Below are 21,889 nucleotides of genomic sequence, written 5' to 3' on the forward strand. Positions count from 1 at the left end.
AATTACTTGTAATATGAACACACTGGAAATAATTTTTAGAGCCAATTAAGACCCCCTGCTAAGAGGAAGCCAGTAAGCAGTTCAGTTTCCAAATGGGTTCCTAGTAAGGGGAGCAGGGGCTATCTCTGACATTAACTCAGTGGCTGGCTCTTTGATCATCTCCCCCTGAAGGGGGAACGGGAACAGCCTTACCAGGCCACAGAGGAAGACAATGCAGCTGGTCCTGATAGGCTAATGTCAGATAGAAGGGGATGAAGACCTCCGCTATCAGTGGACGGGGAGAGGAGAATGGGAAGAGAAGGGGGATTGAGAGGGGACCAGGGAGGGTCCCCTGGGATTCAAAATGAATAAATTGTAATAATAAAAAATCACAATAATAAATCAATAAATATGCCGAAAAAAAGTCACCCACACCATGTGCAGTGTTTGATATCTGAGATGCAATCAGAAATGATGACTTGGACCTCATACAAAAGAACGAAAATGTTGATGCTGTAAAGGCATTGTTTTCAGGAAAAGGTAACCAAGTTGTAGCTGTATCATGGTCACAGCCATGTAAAAATTGTGCAAACAGAAAACTGCACAAAAGAAAGATGGAGTCAGAATAGTGCTTGTATTATTTTAATTTAGGTTTTGTCTGTTCAGCTGAAAATTTGCTGGTAAATTTTGTAAATTCCCATTCTGTTTCAAATTATGAGATTAAATACATTGAAAATTTTGTCATTTTTAATTTACCAATATAAACTACATTTTTTTTTCTTGTTTTAATGAGGTTGGTAAACCTAGATCAAAATTTTCTCGGATTTTCGGAAGGAACAAACCACGCTTGATGCAGCAGTCAGCAGATAGTTCCCTTGTGATTATCAGAAGAAAGTGTGTATTAAAACTGGCTTCACTTCAGCTCCAACACTCCAGAGTCCATCTAGTGTCTGCCAGACTTCTCTGCCATCTCTCACCAGTCACACTTTCACAAGAAGCTTTCTCCTACACTATTTTCCTAACTGTAAACTAATGTGAAAGTAGCATTTTGTATGTTTTTTTTTTCTACCTCCTTTCTGTCAGGACAAATGTAAACTGGCGGGGGGGGGGGGGGAGAATCTGACAGACAGACTAGGAAAGATGGGATTGTGGAGAGCTAACTAGAGACAGCACACATGGACCTGTCTGAACCACCTCACGGAGGGGGCCATTGTGACAGATTGACTTCAGCAGAAAAGTAACCTTCCTATTTAAAACATGACATAGATTTAACACAATATGTAGTTTATAGGGAGGTACACTCACTGCTTGGTAATGCATTTCTTTCAGGGTATCTCTTTTCCTGGTCCAGTGATTAGCTTATAGTTTTTGAACAGGCCCCAGGCCCCTGTGTTTTGAAGGACCTACAACTTCCTCTGGTATTCACCTAGAAAGGGGTGTTCTGAAACACAACTTCATCATCTTAGCTTTCTAAATTGTGAACTCTTGGTTACACTTGGGTTTTATTCAAGAAGGTGCATATATTAATAAAAACAATGTTTTGTAGCTTTCTAAATCATCTGTATTCTCAGCTTTTCAGCATGCTTAAAAATTGAATAAACTAAGTAAGGGCTTAACTACAACACAGAGTGTTCAATGTCTGCATTTCCCTGATGTGGGGGGAAGGGACGCCTTCAAGTATAAAAACTGTATCTTTGAAGTATGTGCTGTAAAAATTTGAGGAGGTTTGAAGCTAGAGCACAGAAGTATTAAAATCATTCAGTGTTTCAGATGGCCCTCTGGTGGTCAACGGATCAAACTCCCGATGGGGAGAGTGTTAGAAACCTCAGTACAACTCAAGGAGCAAAGGAAAGATAACTCGTTCTCAGAGGTGACTCCTGGAAACATTTTGGTAGAAATGTTTTGTTTTCCACTTGGAACTAATTTCTGTTTACCCAAAAGTTACAAGTACATAACCAAAAGTTCTTGCCTCGTAGTCACTAAATATTAAACTAAATATTAACATCTTAAATAACTCCAGTACCACATATAAATCCAAAAATTTAACTTTGATGTACCACAGATTAAATGATCTGCATACCTGAATCAGATTTAATTTAAATTTTTATCTCAGATATCCTTCATTTGTACAGGTGTGTGGTCACATGCGTGCCCTAGAGTCTATATTGAGGTCAAAGGGCAATTTGCAGGAGTCAGTTCTCTCCTTCAACCTGTGGGTTCCAGGGATCAAGCTCAGGTTGTCACAGGGCCCAGCGCCTCATGGGTTCCTGCAGCAGATACAAGTGGCTGTTCTGCCAGCATCCTTTCTCTCGCTCTATGGCTTCCCGTCCATAGCAGTCTTAATCTTTCTTACCCTCATGGCCTTGACACTTGGAAAGAGTGTTTAGTTATTTTGTAAAATGCTTCCTGTTCGGTCTGTTTGCTATTTCCTGGGGGTTAATAACAGGCAGTGACACAAACCCACCATGATGCAGTGTGTGCTTTTCTGGGGTCACATCAACAGAGTGGTGACCCTGTGTCTCATTCTTTCTTAATATCCATGTGTTCGCTTGGTAAAAATGAACACATTTACCAAGTCTGTAAAGTCCACACTTTCCCCTCAGTCATTAATAAGTACACCAACACAGTATTTGAATAAAAGTTTTATTACACGTTTTGCATCCATCATGAACATATTTTTTTATGTCGAGGACATTTCATTTCACTGGAAAGGTGCTAATATTTGAATACTAAGCAGTGCTGAATGATGCTGCCACATTGCTTTAGTTTGCCCTTTACCCTCTACATACACCGTTGGTCATCAGTCAGCATAGCTGAATTACTGTTTTCTTTACCTGTTGGCTGTCTCATGTTGACTGAATCCCATGCACTTGATGACTTCATAGGTGTGTCGAGAGTACCAGCGTGGCAATTGCAACCGAGGAGAAAATGATTGTCGGTTTGCGCATCCTGCTGACAGCACAATGATTGACACCAATGACAACACAGTTACCGTCTGCATGGATTACATCAAAGGGAGATGCTCTCGGGAAAAGTGCAAATACTTCCATCCTCCTGCACACCTGCAAGCCAAGATCAAGGCTGCCCAATACCAGGTCAACCAGGCTGCAGCAGCACAGGCTGCAGCTACTGCAGCTGCCATGGTGAGTAGAGACAGAAGTGCCCTCCTGTTGGCAGTCAAAAAAGATATTAAACAATTTGTCTACTACAAGCTATTCATCTATTAACCTCTTTTTTATGTTTTGCTGAAGATATGTTTGTTCAGGTATCCCACACAGTAACTCCTCAGTGGCTCAGATTGCTCCTCCTCTTAGCCTAACCCCTAAGGCTGTCATTTTCTGGATGTAGGGTTTCTGAAATTCCTGCTTCATACAGAACCATTTGTCTCCTTTCTGATTTAACAACACTGCCATTTCCAGTCGCTAATTTCTGTATACCATCAAGTCAGCCATTGTTCACCTTGAGTGCGTTCTTCTGCACATCCAGGCCCGTCTTCACATTTTTCTTGTTTCTGATAACATAGTCTGGAACTATTTAGGAGAATGGCTTCATTGAAATTATTTTTAAATTAGCTGCAACATTTTGAATAGTCTGCTGTCTGGATAGTGTGAAGTCCTACTGTGGCATAAACATGATGATTAAAGTGCCAAATCTTGACTAACCTTTGCACAGGAAGGAGAAAAGCAGCAGTACTCAAGGAGATTAAAAACAATGTATCATTTAGGATGGATAATAAATGGTTTTCTTAAGATAAACTTCAGTGTGACCTAGTAGCTGAGTTTAAGGAATCCATTTCTTCTTGGCTTAGCTGTTTTAGGTTGTCCTTTTTTAATATAAATATATAATTTATTTAAATATTTATACAGAAATCATTATCACAGCGCAGTGAAATGATCATGAGAGAGGTCTTATCTGTGTTTGTTTATGGATACTTGAGCAAAAATACAGAAGGCAGACTCTCTCCTTTTCTCTTTCTATCACCACCCACCCTTTTTTTTTCTTTAGAGTATTGTTTGAAATTAACTACATAGAGGAGTTATCCTCCAATAACAACTCAATAGTGCCTTTATTGTGCATGCTTAGTCTTGTTATTCGTTGTATATGGCATTCCGATGATTTGTTTTTTTATTTGTTTTTTCTCACCTACCCAAAATGCACTGCTGCCCCCATGATGCACCTCTGCTTGCTGTTTATGTTAATGCGCTTGAACCCCACTGGCCCATTGCCATCATGTGCTCGCTGCCTGCTAATTAAGACTCAGTCGGCTGTCAAATCACTGAAGCGACCCCTCGAGGCAACCTTTGACCTGGTACTATGACCTTTCACCTTTTAGCTTGGCATGTAGCTTTATTGTAGATACAAGGTTTTTTTTGGTTTTTTGTTTTTTTTTTTTTGTTTTTTTTTTTTTTAACCGATTAAAATATATATAATCCTTTCCTGTTTAAAGTGGTTAAGTACAATGAAAAACTGAGTGTGGTTTCCTGAAAAATGAGCAGAAAGACCTAAAATGCGTACATAGAAGGAAATGGTACAATGAAAGACTGGAATCCCAGCAGCCCACATTCAGTTTAAGTACATTGTAAAACGTTCTAATGAAATACTTGGAGGACATTAAAGTGTGGTTTTCATTATATATTTATGTACCTGTGTGGTTAGCATGGCTTTAGTGATAGAATTCTTTTCTTTTTAACATGTATACTGCAGTAGTTAAGAAGAGTTTGCATGTCCTGGGACATTTGCATGTGTCAGCAGTTTGGGAGGGCAGAGCTGGCAGGATGGGGTTTCCTTGGCCAGCCACTCTACAGTTAACTATTAACAGTGCTTCTACCCGTCAGTCCTCATGGAGCTCGCACTGCAGCTTTCCTTCTTTCCCAAATCGACGGCTTCTCACAGAAAGCCTGAAGCATTATGGGACATAAAACACCTTACTCATTATAACATGTGCTCTCGTTACTAGTGAGCTTTTGTTGTGGACAAAGTAATGCTTCCTTTAAAGCTTTTATCTTGCTTAATTTCTGTAATTGGTTTTGTCGACTGGATTTTTTCCCCTGGGTAGTTAAGTGCTCTGCTGCTTGCTTGCTCGTGCTCCCTTAACAGTTTTAGCCTACAACTGATTTTTCTTTTTTCTTTTTCTCTTTTTACTGGTATTTGTTTTTATACTCATTTGCTAAACAGGGAATTCCTCAAGCTGTACTTCCCCCATTGCCAAAGAGGCCTGCTCTTGAAAAAACCAACGGTGCCACCGCAGTCTTTAACACTGGTATTTTCCAATACCAACAGGCTCTAGCCAACATGCAGTTACAGCAGCATACAGCGTTTCTCCCACCAGGTAAGGGCTTGGATTTGCTATTGAATGCTTCAGTCATGATCTACACGGGGCTGTGTGGTTGAGGCAGGCGAGCACCAGCAGCCCGGGCTAGCTGCTAGTCCTAGAGAGGGTGCACGGTAAGCTAGTCAGCTGGGACACACACTCAGTTCTCACATGGCTTTCCTCGTGAACTCAAAACTTAAGCTTACTGAGACAGAGATGTTTTATATATTTTGGGTGTTTCTGCTATTTGGAATTGAAATATTCTCTTTTTTTTTTCTCTTTCCTCAACACTGTTGTGTGTTTGTCAAGCTGTGTTATGATGCTCTCCTGCTGTAAGACCCCTTTGCCTTCAAGATTCCACAATTTTATGAAATGACTCAATTTTGACATTTTTCAACCTTTAGTTGGCAAAATGAACAGTTGAAATTTATTCATCGTAGAGCTCTTAAAACGTGCTCTTCATATTAATTATGCATTGCTAAAATTGTCCTTGTGCTGACGCTGAAGTAGTACTAAGTTCCCTTGTTGTTTGTATTTTTAATGTTCTGTCATCCCCTAGTATTCCTGTTTAGTGCTGAGTCATGCATCGGCATTTTCAGTTCATTTGCACATGCTCTTATTCACAGAAATTTAAGAGTTTAAAACACTAATAACTCATTAGTTGGCTAGAAATTTACAATTTAAATATTCCTAATGTATTCCATAATTAAAAAGAAATTTATATCTTCCATCTTGAAGTTAATTACCAAGACTCGCTAATCTTTTTCTTTATTAATTTTATTTTAAGAACAATATAAATATATATGATAAAATAATTTATTAATAAATTAGTAAATTAATAGCTAAGTATGTGCATCAGACATCTAGCACCTTATGTGGTAGTGACAGTATTTACTGTATCACATTCCTGTAGAATTAGAGAATTGGATAGTTTATTTTTGACTTATTAGCAAATTGATACATTATGCTCATATTAGAAGTTACTGGGAAACAATATAATAAATAAACCATACAATATTGTATGGTTCAATTCTGAAAACTAGCCATTCACACGTAGGATAAATCAGCTAGCTGAAATATTTCATTAAAATGCTCAGGATAAAATGATAGCTATACTCCTGAAATACATTGTTCAAGTTGGGCTTTCTCTGTATTAGGATACAAATTAATTCATTTTAATCTATAACATGTTCATTGCCCTTAGGGAAATTTTCACACTGAAGCACAAGATATTGTTCTTCTCCTTAAATAGGGCAGTTGAGAGACTTTCGGAAATTAATATTTTTTGCCTTTTTTTGTAAGTTTCAGTGCCCCTAGATTTTTACAATTTTCAGCAATCACTCTCTTTTACATAACCAGATCCCTAGGCCAGGTTTTAAGAGATTATTAGAATATTTAAGCAATTAAATTTTTGTTTCTGTCAGTTTTTTCCATTGAATAAATATTATCTTGAAAGTGATAGTTTCCCTGTTTAAAATTTAAAAATGAAACAAATTATGTTCTTCCATATTTTATATAAAGAAACTTGAAATGCTCTCTCTTATTAGTGGGTTTTTGCATTAACTTCTCAACAATATTCAAACATTTTATTCTTCCCTAAATCAGTGTAGCCAACAATTGCATAATACTGTGACCCACGGTTTTATGACAGTTTTACCCTTTAACATTCCTCTAGTCTATTTATAAAGAAAAATATGAAGGTTCAAGCTAGGGAAAAACTGTATCCATGTCTCAGAACCACTTGCCTGCTACTCCTGAAAGATGTTAATTTAAAATGTGCAGAAAATAAGTTAAAATTTTTAAGATATATTTACTTCTGTCTTAGTTAGGATTTCTATTGCTGTGAAGAGACACCATGACCGTGGCTACTCTTAGAAAAAAAAGAAAATTAATTTGGAGCTGGCTTACAGTTCAGAAGTTTAGCCATTCTCATCATAGCAGAAAGCATGGTGGCATGCAGGCAGACGGGGTGCTGGAGAAGGGGGTGAGAGCTCTGTATCTTGATTCATAGGCAGCAGGAAGGGAACTGATTTGAGCTTCTAAGACCTCTAAGCCCACCCACACAGTGACACACTTCCTCCAGCAAGGCCACCCCTACTCCAACAAGGCCACACCTTTTAATAGTATATATATATATATATATATATATATATATATATATATATACACACACACACACACACACACACACATATTCAACCCAATTATAGAATTACATATAAGTGAAGCATTCTACCTAATCACATTATAACAATTAAGATAAACTGTACTTTTCACAGTTGGGGTTTTTAGAGATGTGAGTCTGTTTCATTGAAATTAAAGTGAAGCCCAGTTTGCCCATATAGAGCAGGAGACTACATATATAGGAACTAGGTTATTGACAGAGAATCGGGGATTGGTGTCAAGCTGGCCAACTTGCTAAGATGTAAGAACAGAATTGGATATTGTAGCATCTATTTATTTAAATGAATAACCACCCGTGTGTGTGTCTGTCTATCATTCTGCATTTAGCTGCCTATCTTCTCTTTCCATACCTCCTTCTTTTCTCTTTGTATCCATCTTTCCTGTTATTCACTGAGTAGGCATTGTTTATATTCCCTGTGGTACGCTAGTATTGACACTAGAGATTCCAAACTCCTGACTTCAGGGTGAAATCTAGTATCCAGAAATAGGTATGGCACATGTTTCCATCCCCGCAGCCTTCCTATTTATTTTCCGTTTCATTCCAAAGAGCCACTGTTGGTTGAATAATGACTCAATGGAATGCTGTGCTAGCCAAGCGCCTTATGGGCATCTTTTCTACTTTTTTTTCTCAAACCCAGAGTTTGGGTTGGTTTTCTGTGTTACCAGTGAGTAATATGGGGCCTAGTGAAGTCTAGGAACTTGTCATCAAGTTACATGGCTCTTAAGGCTTAGCAGAACTTGAACTCAAGTCTAGGGGAGCCAGGCTTGTTATATAACTACATTAAAAAGAATTTAACAAAACAGCTCTTATAGATCACCAAACTCCACAACTCTTCTATGCCCTATATCTTACTTAAAAATCTAGTAAACATAAATATTTTATTAAGTTCAGTGAGATTTTTTGTTGTTGTTGTTCTTTTTTGATTTTCAATTTTAGCTACAGTTTCTTGTTATACATTTACTCTTCAGAACTAAGCTGATTACTAACACAGACCTGGTGAGATCTAGGGCCCATTGATATTACAGGAATGGATTTCACCCCTTTGATATGTCAGAAAGAAGATGTGCATTGACACTGATTATTTATTGGGTTGTTTTTTTATTTGTTTATTTGTTTGTTTTTGTCTTGACTATAAATGAAGACAAGTTCTAATTTCATTGGAAAGAAGTAGAAAACATTCCTGAGAAAAATCTGAGACTCTTCTCTGACATTTTTCTCCCTCTGTCCTCTACCCTATATAGCCCTGGTTCTCAGATACTCATTTTCATACAGTTCCCGTCCTTCACCATAAGCCTTACATGTTTGCAAGACTTCAATAGGAGTACCCACGAATGAGCTTCTGTGCTAATATGTAGTCTGTACCTTGAGTATGTGCCAAGAGCAAGGCTAGCCTGACAGTCCATGGCTCCCCAGGTTTGCTTTGTCCTCCATTTTGAGTTTTCCGTTACATTTATGCCTTCATTGGAAGCATTCTCTCAACCAAAGAGCTAAGCTAGTTTACTTGTGGCAACCATTATGTTGGTGCATATACAATCCTACCAGGTATAAAGAAAAGGACAGGAAAGTATTAAATGTGGTGTAGACATCTAGACCAAGGAGGCAGGAAGAGGGTCCTCTTTTTATAAAAGAGACAACACAAAGCTGTCTAGTCTGTCACTTTTGTTATCATCAACACAAGTATAAATATTTTAACTTTATTAATTTATATTAGAATATTTATAAATAATGAAAATAAGAAAGCTATTATGTATTTGAATATCAATTTTGTCAGTTTAATTGACTGCAAGTTTTAAGTAATAAAACAATATTCATTATTTTTAGGATACCTCAAATTAGCTTTGTATAAACAAGCAAAAATTATTAAATAGAAATCCCAAGCAGATCTCTAATTATAACATTTTTCTCTCTTCCATTTATTTTTCTCCTTAATATAATATTAACTATACCTTTATTTCATTTATTAATTGTAATTCTATTTTTATACTCACACAGATAATTTAAATTTTAATTTAAAAAGTAATGTAATTACAGGGATGCATTTCTCAGAACCACATCATTCTGCCGTGCAAATATCTTTGTAGGAAACTGGGAATTGATAAATACATTCACTTATGTCTTATCTTGTGCTGAAAACCGAGGGAAAATTTAAATTGACTATTTGTGCATCATTGGTAAATTAACCCATTGAAAGTAAAGAATATTATAGTCATTTCAAAAATGGTTTTCGGTTTTGGTAAGAGGGTCCTACAGCACTGTGTTCATACTTGTGAGTTACTGCACCCCAGCTAGTCTCTTCATCGCTGCCTTGTGTTTATTTGCTACCAATCCCTTTTGAAGCTGTGTGCATTGGTTACAATGATAATGAGGATGATAACCAAATCAAAAATTCAGTTATGAAAGCTTAAAGCTTCAGTTTTAGGAAAGTATCTAAAGTCGGCTCACCTCCAGCACATGCAGGCTCAGTTACACATGAAAGAATGACTATTGTAGGTAAACTGTAGCATAGTGCTAAATTTAAAACCTGGAGCTTGGATACTTAAACTGGCACTCATGTTCCTGATATAGCACACTGTACTCCTTCATTTACCTTTTGGCATTTTCTTTCCCAATCCTCTGGCCCTAGAAGGTAGTGTTTTCACAAAATCTAGGCCCAGTATTAAGTTTTGCTTGCTCTGTTTGTCTTAAATTATATTCTTTGTTATTGGTCTGTTTCATTGTTCTTGTTGCCCTTCACAAGTCTTTATATAGTAGTGGTAAAAAATTACAGTTACTCAAATGTCTTAAATAATGCCTCCCTATAGAATGTTAGTTTGCTTGCCTAGATCTATTACTCAAAGTGTCATTCTGATAACAGATGAACTGCAGATGTGACAGCAATGCCAGTTGAGTAATCTGCATTTCAGTTATGTTTCTCAATGGCAGTTTGTTGTGTAAAACCATCTCCATCTCTGACGAGACTCAGTTGGCAGATATTTTTCTAACAAATGTTCATCCCAGATGCTGCTAGTATTTAAACAGGTTGTGCCAAGATTCGGAGATTTAGATAGAAATATAAAATCATTTTATATTTCAAAACATAAAAATCTAAAATAATCTTGTAGAGAGAACAGGTTCTCCATATGTGAATGTGGCCTTTGTATTTAGTTCTCACATTCAGACCACTGCGGACATCAGGACTAATGCCACACATTGGACATGCACATCCTCATTATCTCCCACTCAGGAGATAATTGAAGTCTAATTAGCAAATTCTTGCCTTTGAGTTTTTGTAAACAATGGCTATTCTAAGAAGTCTGAGAGTCTGGCAGTGAAAATCAGTCTTTTTTGCCAGATGCCTCCAGGTAAACTCATTTGAGATTCTTAAGAGATGATGCTCCCCCTCAATGCTGTTTCTGCATTTGAGCTCTATACTGAAGAAATGAAGAATTTTCACTTTTTTGCATACTGTGTATTTATTGTGTGATAGCCCTCTGAGTCAGATTTGTGCCTGGATGGTTGCAAGCTCGTTTGTGTCTGGATGGTTGCTATAATACTGAGCAGAGAAGCAAAGCCCGGGAGTTAAAATGAGTTTCTGTCTCATTACATTGTCCAGTCAGTTCTATGCATTTAATTTTTTAGCATTTTAATAATAAATACTATTTCTAATTATCCAGAAAACATTAATGCATTCATGTGTCAGATTCGAAAGTAGCAAAGCAGTAAGTTAGCTTTTGGCTGGATTAAAACAAAACATTACAGAGTTTCTTCGAAAGGAATTAAGTAGGTTAAAATTGTCTTGAACCTACTCTATTTATAGGCAGCAGCTAAAAGAAACAAAGTGTACCAGCACACAGTTAAACTGGCTTTTACTCTTCACTTGGGACTAGTTCTAACTGATCACTATGCTACTGTATGGTTTGATTGTGCTGACAGTTACATGCCACTGTTCCCATAATAACAATTTTTCTTCTTTGTTCAAATGAATTTCCTAATTACACGTGTGATGGGATGTTTTAATTCTTTTCCCTTTTCAAATCCACCTTCCTGTTGCAATGCATGATGGGCAGGCTCAATATTGTGCATGACACCCGCTACAAGTGTTGGTAGGTGCCAGCTTTGTTTCTTGATTATCTTAAACCTATGGTGCATCTCACAGCCCCTCAAAATCCACTGCTAAGTTTAACTTTTATCTATTGGGCAAGTCCATTTCCTTTTTACTAACACCTGTCAATTAAATGCCATTTTCTATTTAATTGACATGGCCCCACATAAATGTTTTCTTTCCACACAAGTTTCCTTTAGTCACTATTAGTGGATTTTGATTGGACTATGAGTTCTGGTATATAAAAACAAGTCTATCTCTTAAAAGTAATGATTGTATATTTTTATAATAGTGAATAATAAAAAAGAACTTTTATTCAAATGGATAACTGTACAAAGTAAATACCTGTATTTTATTTATATTTTAATGTCTATAAACACTATATAAAATTCTTGTTTTTTAACTTAGCAAATTAAGCCTGTTTGTGTCAATTTTCTTGATTTAATGGTAACAAGCTTTTTTTCCCCCTTTTTTTTTCTCTTTCATCCCTCCCTCCCCTTCTCTCCTTGGAATGTTGTCCTGCTTTGCGCTGTGATTGCATGTCACTCGCTGGTGATGATGTCCTATCACATGGCTTCTTGCTATGATAAATACCATGCCCAATGATCTCCTCCATGTTGCCATGGTTTCCATATTGCTACACTCTTCTGTATGTTTGCTTATTTGATTTTCCCTCCGAAAGTTCCCATGGTGCACGGTGCTACGCCAGCCACTGTGTCCGCAGCAACAACATCTGCCACAAGTGTTCCCTTCGCTGCAACAGCCACAGCCAACCAGGTTTGCTCATTTACAGCTTTGTTTCTTAAAAACCAACTCTCGGTAGGGCCCAGTCCAACAGCCTTAACGTTAGCACATGGATCTCCCGTTGTGCTCAGTGGGATTTGTGTGTACGTGAGAGCTGTAGAGGGTGCTTTGATGAGCATGGGGTTTCAAAGATACCTCTTGTTGGCCTACACATTCTCTCTATTACTAGCAGCAGATTGCTTTTATGCCATTTTTTATGAGTGCTCCAAAGTTGTCGCAGCTCTGTTTCTGAAGCTACTAAACTGGTATTTACACAAGCAATTCTCATTTTTCTTAAGTAATTGTATAAGTTTATTGGCCAACCAAAATGGAAGCAATTACAGAGGTTACTATTAAAACAAACTGATACATAGTTTCTCAGTTCTATCCTAAATTCTTAATGAAAAAGAAATGCATTTCTATGCCACAAATGACCACTCTTGTAAATAGTTTGTTATAAAATTTCTACATTATAACCTTTGATAAGCATATTGATTATTAAAATTAATACAACATCCCTCAGCTTTGATTTTTTGCTGATTTCAATGAAAAAAGAAATTATATGCTCTCATTTCTACAGTTAACCTGTATAAATGGTGGAAATTTAGGAAAGAAAATCAGGAATCATGTATGATAAATGACAGTTACCCTGTGCTCGGTTAAAATATGAAAGATAAAAAAGCATGCAGAATTCTTTCAAGCAGATGGGCTTACTTAAATTTAAATTATAAGGACGAGAATGGACTATTTAAAGTAAAATGGTCACTTAAGATATTTAGAATTCAAAAATGACATTACTCCCACCAGCATTTTCTGAAAAAAAAAAAAAAATTAAAGAAAATACTTTCCAGCTCTGGATTCATTAAGCTCACATTCCAGGAATAAATCTGGCCTTGAATATGCAAACATGCCTGCTATGAAGGCACAGTTCAGTGGGGTTAGAAATGTGTGAAAGGCACTAAACCAGGTTCAGCATCCCAGTGTCTGTGGCTGGATGGAGCCTAGTGAGACTAGAAAGAACCCTTGTCAGATGGGCCTCAGCGTAGTGCCTTGGAACAAGCAGACAAACAGTTACTACTGTGAGGAACATACACTTTGTTTCACTATATCCTCTTTTGTTGATGAACTTTCAGCTATTAAGATAACTTGCAAGAGTATAATGTTAAGGGGATTTAATTTTAATTTTCAGACATAGTTTAATATTTCCTGACCAAAAAAAAAAAAAAAATCATTGGTTTTTCAGACTTACTAAAATACCCTTGGATTTGTGCAGACAAAAAAGACTCATTTACAAGAATGCAAGCGTGTGCATATGTGGCATGATAGTTTGTTTGGCAGAAATATCAGTGGATTCAGTGAAGTGTTTTTACGGTGCACCAGTGAAGCTGGAGGCCCGTCTGTGTACCCTATATGACTATAGAATTGCTGGTGTAAGCACAAATCTATCAAAGCAAATTCAACATGCCCTTGGCCACTTGGGTTGTAGGGGACACTTTACTTCTTGCATTGTGCTGTGACCATTTCATGCATAATTCCTGGATCTTCATACTATTACTATTTTACAAACAAAGAAAAGGGAATGGATATATATATATATACCCACACATATATTATATCTACATATACATACATATGTATATGCCTACAGTACATTAGCAATGCTGGAAATAGCTCATGCCACAACATGCAGCCTGCATGCATGCAGAAGTCTATAGCTGGCCCTTCATCTGCATCAAGTGGTGTTGAAGGTCCTTGGTATGTTTCGACAGCCCCATCATTGATGTTTCCACACTGTTGGGTGCAACATCCTGTCCTGCAGCAGCAGGAACAATGGTATGAGAAGCTTCGTTATGCTCAGAGCACATCTTTGTGCCACTTGCCAATGCTGTAAAACTGTTTAAAATGTCAGCTAAGAAATGACAATTAAAAGGGACATAGTGAATTATAGTTTTCAGTAGATTGAGATAATCTAGGACATTTAAATATAACAACGAAAGCCTTCATGTACGTGAGTTCATTGTTACCCCAACAGACTTTCTGAAAAGGACTTAGTGTCACTGTACAGAATAAGTTTAAACACAGTCAGCAGTTGATTTACTTAGGTTCACACAACCAGGAAACAAATCAGTGCTGTTAGAGCCAGTGTCTTCAGGCCTCTGCTGCCCTCAGACAGGGTCTGCCTCTCCCACTTAGCAGCCTTTGATCTGAGGTTGCAGAAGAATCAAGTCAGAAGTTTCATTTCTTGGGCTTTTGTGATTATAAAAAAAAAAAAGAAAAAAAAAAGTAGCCTCCGTACCAGTTTCTCATTGTATTTTTTCCCAAGTTCTTTAAGTGCCTACTTAAAATGCAATGAGATGTATAGTAGGGATTCTAAAAGTCTGATCAGGAGCAAAGCTATTCTCTTTCTCAGTTATTTCTGAATTACGATTTTATAATTACAACCTGGTATACTTAATTTGGGGAAAACATTAAACACTATGATCTGAATGAAATGTTAGAAATTTGGTTGCACAAAATTAGGCAAGACATTTTTTACTCTAGATTTCAGTATCGTTGCTACATATTTGAAACCATAAGGGTGTGTGTGTGTGCGTGTGTGTGTAGGCCAACAAAAAGGGCTTCTTTTAGTAACTGCTCTGCATGAAGTTTTGGTAGCTGTACTTCTCTTACTTCCGAAGTATTGGTAACATCTGTAGAATAGTATTTAACATGAAGATTACATGCAGTGAGCTGCTCCTCTGGCATTTGCATTTACATTAACTTAATGTCATGTTGACCAGATGAGGGCTGTCACTTCACAGCTGAATCTCACTGTTTTTATAAATTGGATATTAAGACGTTTTCATCTCTTGGTGATTGGCTTGCTTGCATGGATCATTCATTAAATAATTTTTTATTTGCTAGATACCCATAATATCTGCCGAACATCTGACTAGCCACAAGTACGTTACCCAGATGTAGAGCTGTCGTCATAAAACAGTAAGTTTATTACACATTATAATCACTTAGTTTGTTGTTGGAATATGTTAACATGTAAAATACATAATATTGAAGCATAGTGTATTTTGGGTTTTTAAATTTTATTTTACAAATAAATACAGGTATGAATAAATATAATAGAGGTAGTTAGGAGACATGAGTTAGGATTTGATGAACTTATCTTAAAGGACCACAGACCTGCTATTTTTTGGATGTATGGGAAATTCAGTTTCTGCTGTAGTTCTCCCACTTCAGTGTCCAAGCAGTAAAAGAATATATAAATAAGTGGATGTGGCTATACCTCAAGAAAACTCTTGTTTTCAAAATAGACAGTGGACTAGATTTGGCTCATAGGCAGTGTTTTGGAACTCTGGGCATAAGTTATTAATTTTATTTTAAGTATTATTTCACTCGTTCCTATATGATAATATATATCCAACGCATCTCTTGTTTCACTGTATACAAGATCAATAGGAAACAGTGTGTCCAACTCTTAAATAATTACACGTATATGTATGTATGTATATACATACACATATATATATAGGCACTTACATACATGTGGAAACATTATTTACTGAATAGTTAGCACTTCATAACTGTTAGTAATAATAGGATTCTAAAGTTGCTGCTGTTGCTCACATGGGCTTGAGTCTTGTGTTTGCTTTCTGTAACACTGTTGTCAATACCTTCAGAGTAGGCTGTTTTTCATCCCTAGAGGACATAGTTATTTAACAAATACAAACTTATGTTAGATCATGTGCTTAGAAACATGACAAGTACCTCTATTTTTATATTTACAAAGTGCTATTTAAAACTCAGTCTGGTCAGTAGGCTGATTGGTTCTCTGTTGCTTCCTTTTATGCATTTGTTTGCTTGACATATTTGCAAGAAAGGTTTTGGCATTGCTTTGTGTTAGGTACCATGTTGGTGCTGTCATGATGCAAATGATCTCAGAACTGTGCACTAAGAGAGCTTTGAATGAGCTTCCTTTGAGGCGGGGTATGGGAGCACCTCTTCTCAGGAGTCATAAAAGAAGGCATTTGGACAGTGAAGGTGTTATGTGAAAGGGAAGAGTAAAAATCTTGAAGAAGGGACAGACGCAAGCTGGCTCTGCAGTGGTGGGACAAAACCAAGTGATGAGAATTCATAGCAAGAGCCAGACACAGGTAGATTCCAGAGCAGAGAGAAAGGTGGACAAAGTTTCAGAGCCACTGAAAGAAGAAATGGACTGAGACTGAGGAGCCCTGTCAAATATATATTGGAGTTAACAATTATTAAAGTTGATTTTTGTCCATTTTGTAAGTTCTTTCAAAGCAGCTCTGGCCAGGTGTGATGGTCCACACCATTAATTCCTGTTCCTGGCCAAAAAAAATGAGTGAAATTCTGTGAGTTCAAGGCCAGCAAGGCCAGCATGCTCCAGCATAGGCAGGCTGCACAGTCTCAGAAGGGGTGAGGGGTGTATAAAAAAAGCAGTTTCTTCATAGTTGGTCAAGTGCATGGAATAAGAACATTACTTTGGTTGGTTATAAGTTTAGAAGGAGGTTCTGTCAGCATGTTATCTATGTGTCAGTATGTGTGTATATGCATGCATGTGTTATATGATTATTGCGATACATTAAAATATGTTTTAAATGATTACATGTTTTGAAAAAACCATCTCTTTTTCCATTCTAGATCATACAAAAAGAAAAGGACAGTGTGCTTGGTTAGAGTAAGGACGACGTCATTAGCCATATTGTATATACCGTCAAGCAACACACACAGAAATCCCTCAGCCACAAGACATCCACGTATTGCATGTTAACCAGAAGAAAAGACAACATGAGAACCTGCTGCACACTGTCGCCTACACACTTTGTACATTCAATTGATATTTGTGCTGAGGTGATATTCCTATCTAAAACATTGTCTTTCTTTTGTAGCACAGAGTTATGCATTAAAATATGCATACATAATTAGTTTCCTATATATTCATGCCATCTTGAAAAGACAGACTATGGTGTAACCATGATTCTATTATGTATTGGTACGTCTGTAGACCAAGATATAATTTTTTAAAAATAAGTTTATTTCTTTCAAGGTTTACAAGTAACAAAGGTGCACCTTGTATTTAAAGCCGCCATTAGAGCCGAGAGCGCGCATGCACAGTCATTTTTGTTTAAAAGTAATATTTTTACTGTAATAGATTGTAAGACATGGTGAGGGAGGGATCTGACAGAGATGAATGTGCCAAGCAAAACCACAACTGTGTATATTTTAAAGCACATCATGGCTTTAAGTACCATGTTGTTAAGGATTCTCATGAAGTGCCATAGACTGTACATCAAATTAGAGTATTATTTCTTCAGTGTTATTGTTTTCAGAGCCACATTTTGTTGCTTATTTGCTAGTACTAATCAATCAAAGGGCACCATTCTTTTCTTTTTCTTTTTTGTTTTTGAAACCAAAGCTGTCTCAGAAATGGCCAATTTAACTCTACAGTAACAATAGACGGCACAACAAACTCAATACAGATAAACTTCCACATACTGGAGCTATATATAATAGATATATAAAATTATTTTAATGCATTGTAGTGTAATATTTATGCATACTCTACTATATAACATGTTATTCAAAAGGGATATGCCATTTCTGAGACACAATAACAAAAAATATTTGAGGAAATTATTTTGCTTCTATTTATAGCCTCTGTCAAAAGTCAAAAGACTATAAATGCTTTGCAGAAATGGTTTCACGTTTGCTTAAATGCTTCATCACAGTCACATTCAAAATAGTGACTCTAAACAAAGAGAACAGCACTGTCATCAGATGCATGATAAACCAAAATATGAAAATGGGAAATGTTTAATTAACCTAGTAATTGGGTGGGTTAAGTACATGGGTGAATTTTATATGTGATTCTTTTGTTCAGATTAACTGCTTATAGCCTTAGAAAGCCTTTTAAAAAAAATTTTAAAAATAGATGTGCATTCAGTTTTTAAGAATGGATTCATCCAAAGGAATTCCCCCTTTTTGTGGTTTGGATGTTGCAGCTAGTAAAGGATATTTTTGCTCTGTTCAGCAGTTCTAAAAGTCGCTGAGTAGGGGCCAGGTGACTGGCAGTTCTAGTGTGGAATGGGAGAAGTGAGAGTTCTGTTATAGAACTTTCCATACTTCCAAGTTTACTGCAAGTTTTTATGCTTGAGAGAGATGCTTTCTAATATAAGACTGATGTGTTGATTTTACTGATTGTACTGTACATCTATTAAAGCCTTAGATTATTACATTACGGGTTGGAACCCATACCAATGTAATTTCAATCGTGTTAAGAGAGTAATGGTGACTTCACATGTTATTGTAGTTAGTTACATTATAGAATATTACTTATTTTTCTTGTTAAAATGTAGTTTTTCATTTCCTACATTTATTAGATTTTCATTTTCTATTAACAATTGAATACCATTTCAGTTTATAGACTCTTGTTTTATTAGATTTTACCAATGAATTTTTCAAAATACAAAAAAAGTTAAAGTAGTTTTTTCTTCATAACATACTCAGTTTTAAATTACATGTAGTGTCATATGAATATCCGTATTATTGTTAACTAAATGATTTATATTTTACTGATTTAATATTACAGTATAAGAATGTCAGTCATTGTTCTTGTCTAGTTTTCATTAAAAGAACAAAGATCTTTTATATGGATATCTTATAAATATATAATCATTGCTAAGTAAGAAGTTAAGTTGTTGCTATGGCAACAATCCTGGCAGACAATTGAGTAATATTTTGATGATTTATTTTGTTTGTAATTAGTTATTATGAGAAGATCTAGATCCTAGATATTAGAATAAAATTTATTTTCTACTGTATCCATTTCAAATGTTAAAGTATTGTTTAATATTTTTGAAATCCCTGAATATCAGGCCTTGTTATAAATAAGCTGCATAATCAATAAATAGAACAAGGGACTTTTTGTTGATAATCCAAATACTCAAAGTTTACGTAATGAGAATTTTAGCGTGTGTGCAAACTCTTGAGGGTTGATGATGCTGCAATTTAGCATGTTGGGAAGTCTAGAGAGAAGGTTGACTTTTTGCACTTCTGTATATAGTCAAAAGAGAGAAACCTGTATAATAGCAAGATCTTATTTTGAATAAAAACGTCTATAATTACAAGGAGTTTTGTTAAGGCTAATGAAATGACAGACTGAGCAAAACTGCTTGCGAAAGTGGCACAGAGTTAGCACTCCCCACCCTTCAGACACGTTGCTTTGCTTTTTGTGGACAGCTTGTAGTTTGCCAGGATTTTTCAGCTGGAAAGATTTGCCATCCTTCCGAGATCTCATGACTGACAAAGCTCCACTGGGCCAAATCTGCCTGAAGATCATTACCAAAAATAGCAGGTACTTCAGCCATTAAGGTGAAATCATGGATCAGATATTCCTTACATTGTTTTCAAAACTACTGCATGTTTAAAACTTCAACAAAAAAAAAAAAAAGAGAGAAAGAACTATGCTAAGGACATATATTATTCAAATCAATTTCTGCCAATTTCAATGGTTTATTGTTCAAAATCTTCAAAACAAGTATTGACTTTCACAAAATTTAAACCATAAACAGGCAAACCAAACGGCACACCTGTAGTTGTTATGTGATTGTTTTTTAATTGCTGTAGATCTTGTTCTTTCCGCAGGTGAAAAAAGAAATTCAAATTTCACTTTTAATTTTCAACTCAGAAGCACTCAAAAGAGCCAAATGTGACAATGGCCACTTGTTCAATGACTTGGTTGCCCAGCCTCCACTCCAGCTGGCTACTGATGTTGCACTTATCAGCAACCCAACCACTTTCATCTGCTGAAAGGACAATGTGCTTGGTTTTACTATTATGTAATCACAACTTACTTTCTGCTTGTAGTTGCTTAAAATTATGTATTTTGTCTAGGGCTGCAATTTGTTTTATGCTTATTTTATTATTACTGCAGTAGTTGACTTTGCTGTATGGAAAAATAAAGTGAAATTGCCCTAATAAAACTTCTCTTTCTTAAGTATATTTGTGTATTTGCGATTGAGTAGTAAATTATTTCTGTGACTTTCCTGTCACTTTGTAAATTTTTATGAACATAGTCCTGTATAAGTTGTTTGGTTTTAAGTGACTATAACAAAGGCAGTTAATGCTTTCTAACATTCATCTCTTGATACTGAGAATCTAAACGAACAGTATAAATGGTATTTGCCCAGAGCTTCCTAAAAAACACCTCAGCCCTCTTTCCCAGGAATGCTGAAATACTTTAAGTGGTGTATGAGGAAAATATGTGCAAATTAAAAAAAAAAAAAAAAAGGATTTCCAATTCTTGATCTTTTTGTTAAAGAAATATAATTTGCTTGGCTCATCCAGTTGTCTAGCACTGATAGTCAGACAGTGCAAGAGACTGTTTCATCAATAAGATAAGTGGTCGTGCTTCATTCAGAAGGGCACAGAGGTTACCCAGCTGGCTGAGCCACGCCCTGCGTAACTCCTTGGTGTATGTGTGGATCTGACCAGGTAAGTGGCTGTGTTTGAATGAACAATAAATTGGAGTCTTTGTAGACCTACCACACATTATTGTTCTCTGCAGTCGTACCCCAGAGCTGACTCCTGCTAATTGTAGCATTTCTGTTAAAAAAGCCAGCAATAGTGTTATAGTCTGTAATTAGGAATTTTAGAGCATTGCTTATTCATGGAACATCTTTTAAAATTGCTCATTAACTTAAAGAGCAACTTTAAGTTTAGATTCTAAGACCTTACTTTTATGAGTTTTTAAATTTTTTTGCCTTTCAATTTATTTTAGGTAACTTTTTTTCAATAAAATCTTTAGTAAACCTTGCTTCTTGTTTAAATCATTTTGTTATTCTTTTACTTTTTTAAATTTAGGTTCCTCTACTTTTTTCTTAGAACATTTTTCCACGTAAGTGGGTCAGTTCCTTAAGTTGTGATTTAAAAAAATGAATGATAAAAACATGGCTTTACTTAATTTTGAGAAGAGACCTAAAGTGCTGTACCAAATCAGTAAAGATTGTACATTCTTTTAGTGACAAACAAAAGCCCTTCTTAACCTTAACCTATAGCCTTAATTACCTGGGATGTGACAGGTTTCCAACCCCACCATAGACCATTTTCTGAGGCCAAGGAGTATACCGAGACTCCCACCCAAACCCGGGCCTCTATTGCTCATTGCCTTCTGTAGCTATTTCTTATCTATAGTCTATTAAAGATCAGTATAGTATGTTGTCTGAGCCCCTTCTCTTCCTCTTTACCATTTCTTTCACCTCTTTCAAATAATAGATTTCCCATGTGTATAGGAATTATGTTACTCAACCCCCAAGATATTAAATTATTCTGCTTTATCTGAGTGCATAATGTTACTTTTTCCAATTAACAGTAATCCAAACTTCACACAGCCTACTCTCAATTTATTTTGTTGCTCTTACCTCTACCATTCCCATTTCTATGCACATCAGTTCCTTGACGTCCTACCTAGCAACATAGTAATCAGTAATACCACTGTGATTTTTTTGATTCCTTTTTTTTATTGTCTACACTCATA

The 21,889-nt window shown here is 36.2% G+C and overlaps 1 protein-coding gene across 23 annotated transcripts in view; it reads left to right on the top strand.

The window, feature by feature from the left end:
- Positions 1–20,353, top strand: part of Mbnl1 (muscleblind like splicing regulator 1) — a 171,419-nt gene extending 151,066 nt beyond the window's left edge. For 10 of the 23 annotated variants that reach the window (XM_060378363.1, XM_060378380.1, XM_060378379.1 and 7 more), the window contains 7 exons: positions 2,865–3,122; positions 4,235–4,288; positions 5,155–5,308; positions 11,522–11,557; positions 12,239–12,333; positions 15,244–15,318; positions 16,996–20,353. In XM_060378363.1, coding sequence (XP_060234346.1) covers positions 2,865–3,122; positions 4,235–4,288; positions 5,155–5,308; positions 11,522–11,557; positions 12,239–12,333; positions 15,244–15,300 — 654 coding nt within the window. In that variant the 3' untranslated portion in view covers positions 15,301–15,318; positions 16,996–20,353. Of the gene's footprint in view, positions 1–2,864; positions 3,123–4,234; positions 4,289–5,154; positions 5,309–5,599; positions 6,019–11,521; positions 11,558–12,238; positions 12,334–15,243; positions 15,319–16,995 lie in introns of those variants that run through there. The other 13 variants (XM_060378364.1, XM_060378369.1, XM_060378371.1 and 10 more) reach the window with 8 other exon arrangements.
- The last annotated feature ends 1,536 nt before the right edge of the window (positions 20,354–21,889 follow it).

Source organism: Meriones unguiculatus, chromosome 2 (genome assembly GCF_030254825.1).
Source record: "Meriones unguiculatus strain TT.TT164.6M chromosome 2, Bangor_MerUng_6.1, whole genome shotgun sequence".
In the NCBI taxonomy this organism is placed as follows: domain Eukaryota; kingdom Metazoa; phylum Chordata; class Mammalia; order Rodentia; family Muridae; genus Meriones; species Meriones unguiculatus.